Genomic DNA, 15,502 nt, shown 5'->3' with positions numbered 1-15,502 from the left:
TTCTGTACTGGAGGTAATTAGTTCATGCAGATTCTCAAACTCATCAATTGCAGAGGAAAGTAGTTCTTGAAAGTAAATCGAACACCCCATAATGCCTAAAAGAAACTGATGGGGTTTCGAAATTGCGGGAATTTTTTAAGTTCAACTCGAACAGTAGAGCTAGGGTTGTTTTGGAGTTTTCATAAAAGTTGAAACATCCCTCTCAGTCACGAAGGGCACAACCCATCTTGAAACCGGGAAACTTTAAACGATACTGATTTTTACTATTGGAAACACAAACACAAATAAAGCATTCAAAATTATTTATGTGTAGCTTTAGTTAGTATACAATGTTGCACTTTTAATTTATGTTTTCGAAATGTATTTAATAAATTTTAAGAAATGCCATTAGTCTTGAAAAGTATTATATTAACATGAATCAACTTTTCTTCGGCACCTTTAAGTACAATTCATCGAAAGCTTTCGTGACATTCAACAAGTAACAGAGCACACTCCTGTTAACCAAGTTCATTGTTGCCTTTATCGTCCTTCCCGTTCTGAACATCTATCGCATCATGAAATGCTCAAAATCGTTTACTGAAAACAAAACCAAGTTCATTTTCTTTCTGCCTGTGTATCCTCCTCCTCCTCCACCTCCTCCATATGTTTGATTAGTTTGTCCAAAGCAGCCAGTCTCCTGTCCCTCCATTGACGTCCCTCCTGCAGTTTCTCTAAGGGGACCTTCTTGTTGCATGCATTCTGAATCTTATCTACAGTTGGACCTACCATTTTCTCCGGCTCCCCAAACGTCATCTCGACCCGGTAAAAGGTGTCAGCATATTTTTCTGACAAGCATTTCCATCCTACAAAGGTTAAAAATTACAGTATGAAAAGCAAATACGAGATTTTAAGTACACAATCAAGACATGTTTTGAGTCTTTTTTTTATTGGTCATTGTAAGCCAGCATACTCTCGAAATTAATCTTTCAAGGAAATATATTGCAACTACGACTTTCTTACCGTATATGAACTTTTCTCACAGCATTACATTTTTACTTAATAATTTGCCAGATAAATTATTACAACTAATAATGTAAAAATAACATTTTGTAAATTCCAAAAGTGCAAATGACTTGTTTACAATCAGAGTAATGTACCAAATACGTTGGTGAAAGACAGGTTAACCAAAGCGGTCTCTTGACATTCGTCAAAGAGGTCTAATTCTGATGTTCTGAAGCATACCTTGTGCATTCAGATAGGCTGTCTCGAAAGGCCCCATGAAGGCATATCTCCTTCCCAGACCGTGCTTCATCACAATATCAAAGTCCTCGACACTGATCACGTTGTCCTAAAACGGTAGAAAACAACGGGTGACTGTAAAAACTGCTAAGTATACCATCAAATATATGGATAAATCTATAAAAAAAAATCGGCTTATACGAATCTTGTGTGATGGCTACGATCGGATTATATGAACCTTGTATGATGACTACAACCGGTTTATATGAATCATGTGTGATGACTATAATCGTTTTATATGAATCTTGTGTGATGACTATAATCGGTTATATGAATCTTTTGTGATGACTCCAATCGGTTTATAGGAATCGTGTGTGATGACTACAATCAGTTTATATTAAACTTGTGTGATGACTACAATCGGTTATATGAATATTGTATGATGATTACAATCGGTTTACATGAATCTTGTATGATGATTACAATCGGTTTATATGAATCTTGTATGATGACTACAGTCGGTTTATATGAATCTTGTGTGATGACTACAATCGGTTTGTTTTAACTTGGTATGATGACTACAATCGGTTTATACGAGCCTCTTATGACGAGTTCAAAGTACTCAAGGCGCAAGGCCGATACAATATTCATCATTAAAACATTGGTTATCTAATACTTGCTTATAATTCATTTAACTTCCCTAAGCATCTTTAGTACTTTTTATACTTGCAAGAATGAATGAATGAATGAATGTATGTATGTATGTATGTATGTATGTATGTATGTATTATTATGCAAGCATGTATGTATGTATTATGCAAGCATGTATATATGCATGTTAATAAGGTGCCAACTGAAAATACAGTTCTAAAAATAAAGATTGAACAAACCGTCATAATTCTAAACATGTAAGTATGAAAGACAGTTGATGTAAAATTCCTATCGTTTTAACTCGTTATTAATATTTTGTCTTGGGCCCATTTGACGAATGCGAAACCTGTAAATATGAATCTAGTTTGATGACAACAATAATTTTATACGAAACAGTTGTGATGACTACAGTCGGTTTATACGAACCTATTGTGATGACTACAGTTGATTTATACGAAACTAATGTGTTGAGTCCAAAATACTTACTCAAGGTGCTTTGCCGATACAATTTTCCTCATTAATGACCATTTATTATCATACCGGAACTTTCACATGCACCTTTAATACGTTTTATTCCTGCAAATAATGTACAATGGTAATACGATGCCAAGTGAAAGTAAAGTTCTGAAAATAAAGAATTGCACACACCGCTAGGATATAAAACATGCAACTATGAAAGACAGCAGATTTTCCTTAGGGTTTGTTTGGTCTTTCCTGGGGATGACACGAACATTACACGAAAATAGTCAATTCGAACAGCGTATGTAGAAATGCACTTGGACGGTGATTAAATAGACTAGTTACAAGACGTGCTCCAAACCTATCCACAGCTCTTCAGTAAATGCCTAATCGTCAATTGCGACATTTTAGAAAAAATAAATATTTCACCAGTGATAATTTTAAACATTCTCCTCAAGAGATGTTTGTAAGACAAATGAATAAGTTCATACCAACTATATTAGATAACTTAATTTTAATATGATTAATTAATAAGATAGCCCGTATAATTCTAAAATATATCTTGTAAGTTTTACAAAATATCTCATAGCTTTTAGGACATTTTAAATAGTTAATAAATTATTTCACAAAGTTAATAGGATATATTAAGAATTTTAATAGATATATAGTAAAGCTAATAAGTCTTTCAGAACGGACACGATAACTGAAAATATCAAGATATATTACCAGTTTAACTTGCTCTACTCCTGTGAATATTGACCTTCGAATTTATTGACCTGGACAGTAAGCTAAACATATCACACACAAATCATTATCTTCTTATTAGATTTTACCACGAATGTTACCTCTTACGTGAAGAGCTCAACATATATAGATTTCTTTATTATCGTACGTACAAGCCATCCACACAATGTTTGGTGAAGGTACTTACGAAATAAAAACTTTTTTATTCAAATACCGAACTTGTATAAAGATATTAACATTTGACTTTTGACCCGAAATATTCATGTCTTTTAGATAAGTGTAAGCCCTACTCAAACTCTGATTCAGATACATGGTCTGGAAACAATAATATTTCTTTCTTCCAGTTAGTTTCATTGACCTTTGAACCGTTCACCCCAATTTAGCTGACTTCTTTCTTATCCAAGTTGTAAGTCATCCACAAACTTGGGTGAAGGTAAACATAAACTAATTTCACATTTTAATTAGCAACAGTAACCTTAATCTTTGACTTCAAGATCCAAAGATTTCTTCCTTACTCCACTTGCCATCCATCAACAGAACTAACGTTATTGTGCGGAAACTATTTTATTTTCAATCAGTTACCTTGACGTTTGACCTTTTCATCTCAAAATCGATACATTTTTCATTCGTCAAGAAAGATTTACCTAAAATACTGCGAAATAGGAAATAGCAAACGTTTATGGACAGACAGATCGGGTCATAGCACAAGCACACTCCACAAAAAGGTGGGCATATAAAAATGGTGTCTAGATGAAACGTCTTTCAACAAAATGTTGTGTAACAATCCAACAATTCTTACCCTGATAAGCCTCCAGCCCTCCCCCAAAATGGCGGACTGAATCCTATTGAGGACAAAGCCATCAATCTCCTTGTTGATAGTGACCGGTTTCTGTCCTAAATCCTTCATGAGGGCTCGTGTGGTCTCCAGGACCTCGGGGTCCGTCCATGGGGCTGGGCATAACTCTACCATTGGGACGTAGAATGGAGGATTGGTCTTTTGGATATATGTCAATGAAAGACATTGTAAGTTTAAGAAGGGCAATTTATACTCCGTATTCTTATAGGTTTTAAGCATAAGATCCTCAGATACGATAATTACACTTACCCATAATGCATACCTACCGAAGCTCCATGTAGTTTTATAGCTGCTAATTAATTATGATGGCGTATCTGGGCACGATATTCAGTCCCTTGTTAAAAAACCATAATTGGTACGGGACAATAATTAATTATCATATATATATATATATATATATATATATATATATATATATATATATATATACATACATACATACATGTAATTACTTTACCTTTCTTTATGAGACAGATAGACAAAGACAGACAGAAAGAGGGAGATTTATCTAACATTTGCAAAGTATTATCAAGGCAGAGACAGCATACCCGTATAATATTATCTGATGTGGATTAATATTAAACAAATGTACGAAATCTATAATTTATCCTCAAAATCCTGAGTACATGATTATCGTCATTAATCAATGCAAACAAAGAAATATGCATAATGAGAGTAAAACAATAAATAATATTGTACCATATTTTTGAGCGTTGTAATTTATATTGCTGAAAATATTAAAGTTCAAACCAAACATTGTTTTAGTGTGATGAATACTATCGTCAAAATATATATTTTTTTCGAACGCGGCGATTGTTATCGCCAAAATAATTTGCAGCTTTTTTGTAAAGTGATGATGGTTATTTTACTTTGGGTGGCTTCGAATACGTTTAACTTTGACATCAAAGGTATGATCTTCAGTCATTCTCTGACATTCATGCATTTAACATATATTGAAAAGGATGAAAGAAATTATGTGAGAAATGTTGCTGTATTTTTCTCATAAAAGCGATCTGTATTGTTTAAAGCATGGTTGATACCTACCTCGATAAGTTCACTACAAATTAGGTGAACTATAAAGTTGAAACCTATCATATATTGATAATGCGGTCATGTATCAACACAACCTAACAGTCCATTCAGAGAAACTCTTCAATATTTTACGCGATAGATGTACAAGCTATAATAAAGTAGAAAATAGCCGGCAAGACTTTAATACCAAAAGTCCAAAAAGCGATGTGACCGCAATGTATAAGAAACATCTTGCATATTCTGTCAAAACAATAAATAGTGAAAACAATGGAATCGTCGAAATTTAATTAAGTATGACCTCAATAGTTACACTTTTGCTTGTGACGTCTGCCCTCCTGCTGATGACAATCTTCATTTCAAACACGAATGTGTTGCTAATCTAGAGTCTTTTTGTTCGAACATTATACCTCCGTTGGTGAAGTTATACTCGTGGTAGAACTTAATGCCAGATATGATAAAGTTTCCCATTCCTACTGCACACGGTACAAAGCCAATTGCTGAAAAACGTACTTGACAAAAACACCTTGTCATTTTTCATTTCATTGCTCCCGTCACCTAGATGGTCGTAGAGGCGCCACTAACGACTGTGCGACAATCCATCTCCATTTTACTCTTTTCTCTATTGCTCTTTGGGACTTTGCGAAGTCCAAGTCTGTCCACTCTTTGATGTTATCTTCCCATCTATGCTTTTGTCTGCCTTGTTTTCTCTTTCCTCTCACTGTGTCCTGTACGATTTTCTTTGACAGGGAAGATGAGCGTGAGACGTGTCCGTACCATCTTTGCTTGAGTTTCTTTATAGTGGTGAGCAGATCTTCATGTGATCCAACTGCACTTTAGATTCTAATGCGCGCGTTCTCATTAGAAATGCTGTCTAAGTATGAGATGTACAGAATCCTTCAATAACATCTCATTTTTAAGGCATGGATTCTTCTCTTGAGTTCCGCTGTCAGGTTCCATCTCTCACAGGAATATGGATATGACGAGGAAGCGCAAAAGCGTGATATTGTATCCAAGTGTGATGTTGCTGTCTCCCCACATAGGCTTCAGTCTAGCCAGTGCAGCTGTTGTCTTTACAATCGTAGAAAGAAACTCAGGTTTGGAACCTTCATCAGAGGCGATAGCACCTAGATACTTGAAACTTTTCACTGAGTCCAGTTTCTCTCCGTTCAATCTTCCTTCCATTTTGATGCCACTCGGGTTTTATGTCATCAGCTTGGTCTTTTGAGCACTGATCTCTATCCCACACTTTAGTGATGCTTGATGGAGACGGTTCACTAAGTTTTTCAGTTCCGGTTTATCCCCTGCTAAGCCAACAATATAATCAGCGAACTCAGGCTGGCGATCGTTCTGCTTACAACACCAATACTGTTCGCATGGTCTTCCAAGGCATCGGACATGATCTTCTCCAGGTAAATGATCAAGAGAGTGGGTAAGAGGAACCACACCTGTCGGACTCCGACTGTGGTTTTGAACCAATCTCCAATATTGACATTGACGATAACTGTGCTAGTCGCCTTGTCATACAGATTTTTATGGTGCTGATTAGTTTTGCGTTTATGTTGTATATCCGCATTGTGGCTCACAAGGCTGCATGCCATACCTTATCGAATGCCTTCTTGAAGTAAATACAGACATGATAGAGGTCGTGTTGAAGCAGCATATACTTTTCACAGAGATTGAAGATATGTTAAACAGTGTAACGTCCTGCTCTGAAATTAGCCTGTTATTCAGCAATGGTGTGCTCTGGTTCAGGTTTCAGTATGCTGAGGATGATCTTAAGCAATATCTTGCTTGGGTGATTGATGAGGCCGATTGTTCGGTAGTTCTGCCACAGCTGCAGATTCCCTTTCTTAGGGAGAGCGATCAGTGACTGGATCCATGTGGGCCGTTCTCTTGTTTGCCAGAGCTTGTTGAAAATTGTTGTGAGGACATCTATCACGGAGTTCTTCCTGCTTGGAAAAGATCAGCCGGTAAATTATCAGTCCCTTCTGACTTCCGTTTCTTTAGTGCCTGTATTACAGTCTCTACTTATTCCCTGAGGATCGGGTGGTCAACCTAATTTTTGTTCAGCGGGATATTTAGTACAGCTTTCTCTCCAGACGTTTCCTGATTGTAATGCTCAGAACAGTAATCCGTCCATCTGTTAAGAATAGCTTGGTCTTCTGTGAGACTCTTACCAGCCTTGTCCTAGATCGTGATAGATCGCCCGTTTCTATGCAGTCAGGTATTTTACCAACTGGTATGCATTTTTACCGTTGTTCGGGTTTTTCTTGATTTCCTTACACTGGTCCTCTAACTAGCTTTCCTTCACTCACTTTAAGCACTTCTTGATCTCCATGTGTTTTTCTGCTCCTTCAATGTCTCCTCTCTTCCTCTTCAGTTTTCTCCTCACATCACAATGCTCGAGTATGTATACTGTGACCCAGGGCTTCTTTATCCTATGAATTCGCTGGTTGTAACTGTTACTGCCATGTTGAAGGTGGTGATCAAGAAGTCATGATTTATTTCCTCAGCACCCAAAATTGTGAATGGTGATTTTTAGGCCGCTCATTTGCACTAAAGACTAAAATGTGAAGGAGAACGATCACGCAGTCCACAAGGGATAGCGAACTTATATGCAGAGTATTAAAATACATACACACCCATTCATTCTATAGCTTTTCATTGTATAAGAAGCCGATCCCAAAGAAGCATTTGTAATGAAAAGTTTGCCTTCGCAGACAAAAAACAACATCCATAAATTAACTTAAGTTAGGTAAGCGCTGGGGGTTGATGGTGTACAGAATGAACATATATGGCATAGTGGCAGGAACTGATAGAAATTATTACAAATCTATTCAAATGTATTCAACACGATACTGAAAAGAAACGTATTTAACATGTGACTGGAAAGTCGGCATAAGTGTACCTATCTATTAAGGCAAAGTGCGAAAAGACCCTGACAACTACAGGGCTGTATCTTTGCTACCTATTTTGTACAAACTATTTTGACAAATGTTTATGTAGTGGATTTAATAATGGTACTAAGCGAAAATGCTAACGTTTCTGTATACTCAGCATCTGGGCTTCAAAAAGGGATTGAGTTGATTAACAGCACCGTCTAACTTACTTGAAGCTATCTTCGCTAATTTGGAATTATACTCAATTATCTCGAAAAATGAAAGTCTGACAATCACTCCTGTAAGGGATGACAATATTGCCTTTCTCACTATGATGGGAGACTGTAGCGGTCGCCATATGGCCGGAACCATTCCTTGTCGGGTGACGCTGGTATGGTATACTAATCAAACACACAAATTTGTATCCTTGTTTATGTATGCATGTGTTTGTGATTTACATACCTTATTGTATGTCATGTACTTGTCATTATCGTGTCTGTACCATATCACTATGTTGTTATTAAACTCCTCATGGAGAAAATAACTATTAATTATTTGTTATACGTTGTTTCTAGATGTGATTAGTCTATGATAAACACTTCAGCTGTCAACTAGTAAAAGACAAGTTCATTTACATAATACTAACCGGATGAACAACAATGAAGCGATTCCTGTGGACGAGGGCCTCTGAGATAATTGATGGAAGGATGGCAGAGGTGGAGGAGGCCAAAATGGTGTTACTTCCAATGTATTTGTCAAGCTCTAGGTGAACTTTCTTCTTCAGCTCCACCTCTTCAGGGACACTCTCCTACAAATAATACAGTGCCAACTTGTGTAAGTATTGTAAACATTATATTTATCGGTAATGAGTAGTCATAACACTAATGGGGACGCAAGTTGTGAAGCGTGACCGCGTGCAAATGATCGTACCGTGACACATGCGCCGTTAAAAATATTCAGCTCCATTAAAAGGAGGCACTGTTGCAGAGTTCTTGAATTGGAAGGATTATAGATCTTGACGCGGAGTGGAACTGGGCTTAATAGATTCAATTCCTCGGAACTTACCTGGATGTAAAAGGCATCTTTGACACATTCCTCTGGTGTTGCAGCGGTTGAGATATGAGAAAACTGCTCGTCAACCGTCAGCTGACCACGAAGGAGTCCTCTTTTTTCCAGATCTTGTAACTGAAGTTTGATCTCTTCTAAAGCTTGGGTCGTTCTGGATGGATCTACGTCATATATCCTCACCTGATAGCCAGCTGAGACGAAGAGCATAGCCCAGCTTCGGCCTATCAGGCCGCTAGAATGAACGAAGACTGATTGATTTGAACATGGATAGTGAAGAAGTAACATGCTCGATTTATACCAATGCGTCCCTGTTTATCGTCCCTGCATTCAACACGTACAAGAGTATAAAAATTAGACTGTTCTCTCCGGATTCGTCAGTCACCTCCACATCAAGGACTGCATTTCGAAATGTTGTCAGATATAAATTTGTAGAACTTGTCATACAATCGAAGTAAAATATATAAGTACAGTTTATTTTACTTCGGTTCAAACAGCTATTTCCAACAATTTATGCTGTCGGACAAGATTCTCGTGTTTGGTGGTCTTTGAGGTGAACGAAACTGGAGAGTCGGTTAAATCGCATCTGCCACCGATGACAAACTTACGCGTGCGCTATAGACGTAATCTGGGAACGCATAGGCCTAAAAACAAAGAATTAATGCTTAAATCTCACTTACAGCTGATCTATCAAAGCGTTCTTTACATTTTAAATCTTAATTTACGGGGGGACTAAGTGGAAACCGCTAATATTGGATGGTTGCCCACATAACCTTGAACCATTCATGATCAGGAATCGACATTGATTCTGGAGAGGTACAAAGTGAGCGTGTTACCGTGGCGACATACATATCACGAAAAAGATTTGTTTGCAATTCAAGCACCTACGATTCTGGATTTATTTTTCTAAAATGTATTTAATTTGACTTATTGGTTGAGTTTATGACGTAACGCTGAGTCTTGTGTAAAAATCAACATAGTAATAAACTCAATTTTGTTCCCAAATGCATGCCATTTTTGGTGCATAATGCATTAATACCTCTGTTTATAACAATGTTCGAAACATAAACTACGTGTATGCATCATACGGAAAAGTAACAGCAGTCTTGGTTCCTTAGACGTTTGTCGCAAGCGGATAATATATTCATGTCAAGGTTATTCTATGGTACATCGACCCAATACATGTACAAACGTATGAACGAAATTTTGAAATGTAAATATTTACGAAGTGCAAATGTAATATGCTGCAATGACACTGTACTAATCGGACACATACTTATATCAAAATTACATGGAATAATTTCTCACGTGTCATTTTATTTTAAAATAGTACACCATGTTGCTTGAAAAGTAAATGGCGCAGAAACTCATTTTATACTTCTTTATCACAGTACATAGTTCCCATGTTGATGCCACTCAATAAGGCTGTGTGCTTTATCACGGTACATAGTTCCCATGTCGATACCACTCAACAAGGCTATGTGTATAATGTGATGAAAATATATAGAAAGGGAGGACAAGGATAAGATGTACAAGAGGTTTAGCATTGTTCAAACAATTCTGACATAACAAATGAACAAATGGAATCCTTAACACGGAAAAGAATGAAGCAAATACCTTCCAACAAGGCCCACTTTTCCCGTCTTAATTTGTGCTTCCATCTTATCTGGTAGTATGCACTATCGCGAGTGAAGGACGTTGAATATTTGGAACTGCACAAATATGCTTACCCACGTGAATTATGCAAACTCAAGTACAAACAAGGGAGAAGACTAGTTTGACGTTCAGCTTCTCCTATTTTGTCTAATACTATGGCCAGTAAGAGGGTATGCACTATGCTGCCACAAAGCCAGTAAGAGGTAGTGCATTTTGCTGCCACAAGGCCAGTAAGAGGTAGTGCATTTTGCTGCCACAGGGCCAGTAAGAGGTTATGCACTTTGCTGCAACAAGGTCAGTAAGGGGGTATGCATTTTGCTGCCACAAGGCCAGTAAAAGGATATGTACTTTGCTGCCACAAGGCCATTAAGAAGTTATGCCGTTTGCTGCCACAAGGCCAGTAAGATGGTATGCATTTTGCTGCCACAAGGCCAGTAAGAGGTTGTGCACTTTGCTGCCACAAGGCCAGTAAGAGGGTATGCATTTTGCTGCCACAAAGCCAGTAAGAGGGCATGCATTTTGCTGCCATGAGGCCTGTAAGAGGGTATGCATTTTGCTGTCACAACGCCAGTAAGAGGGAATGCAGTATGCTGCCACAAGGCTAGAAAGAGGGTATGCATTTTGCTGCCACAAGGTCAGTAAGAGGGTGTACATTTTGCTGACACCATGCCAGTAAGAGGGTATGCATTTTGCTGTCACAAGGCCAGTAAGAGGGTATGCAGTATGCTGCCACGAGGCAAGTAAGAGGGCATGCATCTTGCTGACACAAGGCGAATAAGAGTGTACACATTCTGCTGCTGCAAGGCCTGTAGGAGGGTATATATTTTTGCTGCCACAAGGCCAGTCAGAGGGTATTCATGCTGCTGCTACAAAGCCAGTAAGAGAGCATACATTTTGCTGCCACTAGGCATGTAAGAGGGTATGCATTTTGCTGCCACAAGGCCTATAAAAGGGTATGCATTTTGGTGCCACAAGGTCAGAAGAGGGTATGCACTTTGCTGCCCAAAGGCCAGTAAGAAGATATGCATTTTGCTGTCACAAGGCCTGTAAGAGGGTATGCACTTTGCTGCCACAAGGCAAGTAAGAGGGTATGAATTTTGGTGCCCAATGCCAGGAAGAGTGTATGCACTTTGCTGCCACAAGGCATGTAAGAGGGTATGCACTTTGCTGCCACAAGGCCAGTAAGAGGGTGTACATTTTGCTACCACAAGGCCAGTAAGAGGGTATGCGCTATGCTGCCACAAGGCCAGTAAGAGGGCATGCACTATGCTGCCACAAGGCATGTATATATATATATATATATATATATATATATATATATATATATATATATATATATATATATATATATATACACATACATATGTACATACAAATATATAATTTTATTTACGTATTTCCCTTTTTCTCTGTACAGCTTGTGGATAAAATTATACGAGCAAGAGAAAGTTGTATGTATGTACTTATGTATATATGTATGTATATATGTATGTATGTATGTATGAAGGATGGATGGATGGATGGATGGATCTAAGAAGGGCGAGATTCACATATCTGCAAGTAAACTCACGTTTTTGGTTGGAAACTTTTCTAATGAAATTAGTGACTTCAAATGAAATTGTCTTTATGTATCCATCTACCTACTAGTCTTGAGAGAGAGAGAGAGAGAGAAAGAGAGAGAGAGCAACTTTTGTGGAAAATTAAACATTTGACAGATTGATGCTCAGTATATATATATTTAGTTTTAACGTACATGTACAGCTTTTAATTCATATTTTTCTTTCTTATTTGAGAAAACAAGTACGTTTCATTTATATTTTTCTTACTGTAGATAAATACAAATTGCAATAAAACAAAAAGCAATAAAAAAAGAAGTTTAGTGCCTTTTGGTTTATCCTTATTCATAACAGAGTTCAACTGCAAACAACAGAGACACTGCTTTTCTTTCACATAATGCGCCATGAGATCAGAGTCTATCATATTTATTCTATTGATTACTCCTAACAAACTGCACAGACTCATATCTACCTGTGCATAATTGGGCAACAGATCCGTATTTGTGCAGTTTTCAGTGAGACTCGACTTATAAACGAGTATATACGATAATCATTTAATGGTAATACACTATAAAATTGTTTCTCGATAAATACTGAATTAAAAATATAAAATTGGATCCATCTTACTCGCGCGTTTTATACCAGTAAATTCGTCGAGGTTGTTCGATCATTTTTAAAATTTAAATTTTTTTAAAAAATTTTTTTAAATGTCTGTTTGCTATTGTGTATTATCTAAGCATAATGCAATGAACTTAGGATGGCTTTTTGAAATTTTGATGTACCATCATAATATATTAAGATGAAAGCTTATAAATTCTTTCTCTATAAATAAAACGATGGGAAAAGAGATCAGAAGACTCTACCTTCTAAGAATTATTGGTACAAAAATATGCTAATTTTTTTTTAAATACCTCCGACATATGTATTTAAATTTAGCCTACTTTAATCAAGGACACAGTTAATGGAAAATAATTTTCTCCGAGAAAGGATATCTTAATCGATCCCAGTTGTAAAAAAAGTTATTGCTATTGTTCATACAAATTATGTTTCAAATTTAAGATTTAGCTTTCATTGGTAATTTTACGAGAACGATCCTCTTAACACATTTATAAAATCTCACAGCATTCTTGAATACCATGCGTTAGGCATAACCACACAAGTTTGAGCAATTTATAAAATACTTTTATCAAACGAATTCCATTTTCAATTAAAACCTAATAATTTCAGTATACTGCAATACGACACAATATTTGATCAGAGTATGAGGAACCTAACACGCGGCTAAATTTTTTTATAGGTGTCCCAGAAACTGTTTAAATGATCGTTGGAAAAAATGTATTCTACTGATTATCGAATGAGATTTAAAAAAAATTAAAAAATGGTTTCCAAGGTTCACTGTGTTAGATTGACTTGAAATATTATATCTGCTAAAGGAATTGCATGATTCAAGGGAGCACAGAACGTTGAGGGAACCGCTAATTATAACTGCCCTCGTTGTCTGGGTATTTTGATTCCGTTTAAGTGCTTCGTTTATTGCCCAGAGGTCAATTGTATACATGGTGCAATTATCAAGCAGTCTCGCCACCAGTGTGATACCCTCTTCCGGTACTGCATCCTGGATCAGAACATTTTGAATCATCTGTAAAAATTTCGGTAAATCCTCTTTATTTAGTGTCCATCTGAGAGAGGATCCTAGCCCTTATTTCTATAGGTTGTTCATGTTTTGTCCGGTATGTTAGTGCATTTAGATATATTTTCTTAGTTTGGCATGTCCATGCGGAATGGTCAGGGTATTTTGCATGCTCTGCCTGGATATTTGGGATCCCTAGTTCTTTCAGCAACTCATTAATCTATTTCGCCCTTGTCGGTTCGGGACCATTTGACACCGAAAGGGTTTGTTGCATCTCTCGATGACAGACCTGGTAGAGTGCCACATCTTATGGAATGATATTTTTGTTGCATACCTCAGAAAAAGCTCATCTCGCCTTAATTTGAGGGGTGGCTGATTAAATGGACTTGTAGCTCTCCCCCCCCCCCCCGCGCTCAGGTGCAGATAACTAGAGCCTAATACTGGATAATGTCCAGTTTCCTTAACAGGTTGGGGTGAGCCAAGGTGTAAAACTGATACACACTCTATTTTTGATTGAATTAATGTTCGATATAGAGTGAGAAGGATTCCCTGATCCATTCCCCTATCGGTTTTCATAAGGTCCTAGTTACATCTTCTCACGAACTCAAATAGCATTCCCTGCAATTTTTCAAACTTAAATTTTGTGTTTATTTAAGTATAATGCTGGATATTCACTCCGTAGTTTGTATTTTGATGTAAATAGTACTCCTGTGGATTTTGGGGAGCTAGTCTAAAGACAATTCTATGAGCCCATCGACCAATCCTATCTGGTCTCGCTTGCTGCCCGCCCACTACAGCTTCACTGAATTCGTTCCCCGCTCTCAAGATTCCGCTCTCGTCCGCGAACTGCGATAGTTCCAGAAGTGACTGGTCTAGCGACTGTTCCAGAACGTTGGTCTTGATATTGAACAGGATGGGGCTCTGAACACTGCCCTGAGGTGTCTCATTTTCGAGTTCATAACTGTCTGAGAGTTGGTCTTCCGCTCTTGTTTTAATTATTGACCTGTTAGAAAGTTGGTTATCCATCTGCAGTTACGGTCTCTTAACCGATAGTGGCTTAACTTAGCAATTAAGCTTTTTGTCCATATGAGATCGTAGATTTTTTCAAGATCGTGAAAACCGCGATTAAGTTACGGTCACAGCTCTTCTTTTCGTTGAAGCCCAGTTTATGCTTCATTCCAAGCGAATTGGTCTAATGTGGACTTTTTATTGCGAAACCCGCTTTGATTCTTGAATTTATACTTTTATCCTTTGATCTAGATGATGCTTTTGTCTTTTATTAATCGTTGTATGCATGATTTTGCAAATATTGTTGGAGAGCGATATTGGTCTGAACGGGTTTCGGGACAAGGATAAGTATTGTTTGTTTCCAATTTACTGGGATTTCCAGATCGCATTCAGCAGATCCAAACTCGCCAGTTCTGTATTTTTTCTGGAGAGCTTTTTGATATAGATTTTATATAATAAAGTGTCCTCCCAAGAAGAGGTGGGTTTTTTTCCGGCTAATAGCCTGTCTCCATTCTTTAATGGTGAAATGTATATTTAAGGGGCTTATGTGGCTTCCCTATCTGTAAACAATTGGGAAAATTTGTGTTCTACCCCGTTCAGTTGATTATGGAATTTGGTAGTATGGTTGGAATTGCTGCTCACTCTTGCGAAGTGTGAGACTATTTTACTTATTTTTGTCTATTCTTTATAGCACCTAGGAGTTTAGGGATTGAGAAGGTTGATTTGCCTCTAATTGCTTTAACTGGGT

General features: G+C 37.4%; 1 protein-coding gene across 1 annotated transcript; it reads right to left on the bottom strand.

Annotated features, from left to right (window-relative positions):
• Window positions 1-287: 287 nt before the first annotated feature.
• Window positions 288-10,677, bottom strand: LOC149797082 (lambda-crystallin-like). Its single transcript, XM_089961756.1, has 6 exons — window positions 10,522-10,677; window positions 8,905-9,139; window positions 8,486-8,647; window positions 3,872-4,066; window positions 1,222-1,327; window positions 288-842 (listed from the first exon to the last, which is right to left on the bottom strand). Exons 1-6 carry the CDS (start codon window positions 10,563-10,565, stop codon window positions 595-597), a joined length of 990 nt encoding a protein of 329 aa, XP_089817882.1. The 5' UTR covers window positions 10,566-10,677; the 3' UTR covers window positions 288-594.
• Between the last annotated feature and the right edge of the window lie 4,825 nt (window positions 10,678-15,502).

The sequence above is a fragment of the Sinohyriopsis cumingii genome, chromosome 6 (genome assembly GCF_028554795.1).
Source record: "Sinohyriopsis cumingii isolate HCF-2022 chromosome 6, ASM2855479v2, whole genome shotgun sequence".
NCBI classification, from domain to species: Eukaryota; Metazoa; Mollusca; class Bivalvia; order Unionida; family Unionidae; genus Sinohyriopsis; species Sinohyriopsis cumingii.
The sequence above is the reverse complement of the archived record's forward strand: the minus strand, read 5'-3'. Positions and strand labels throughout refer to the sequence as shown.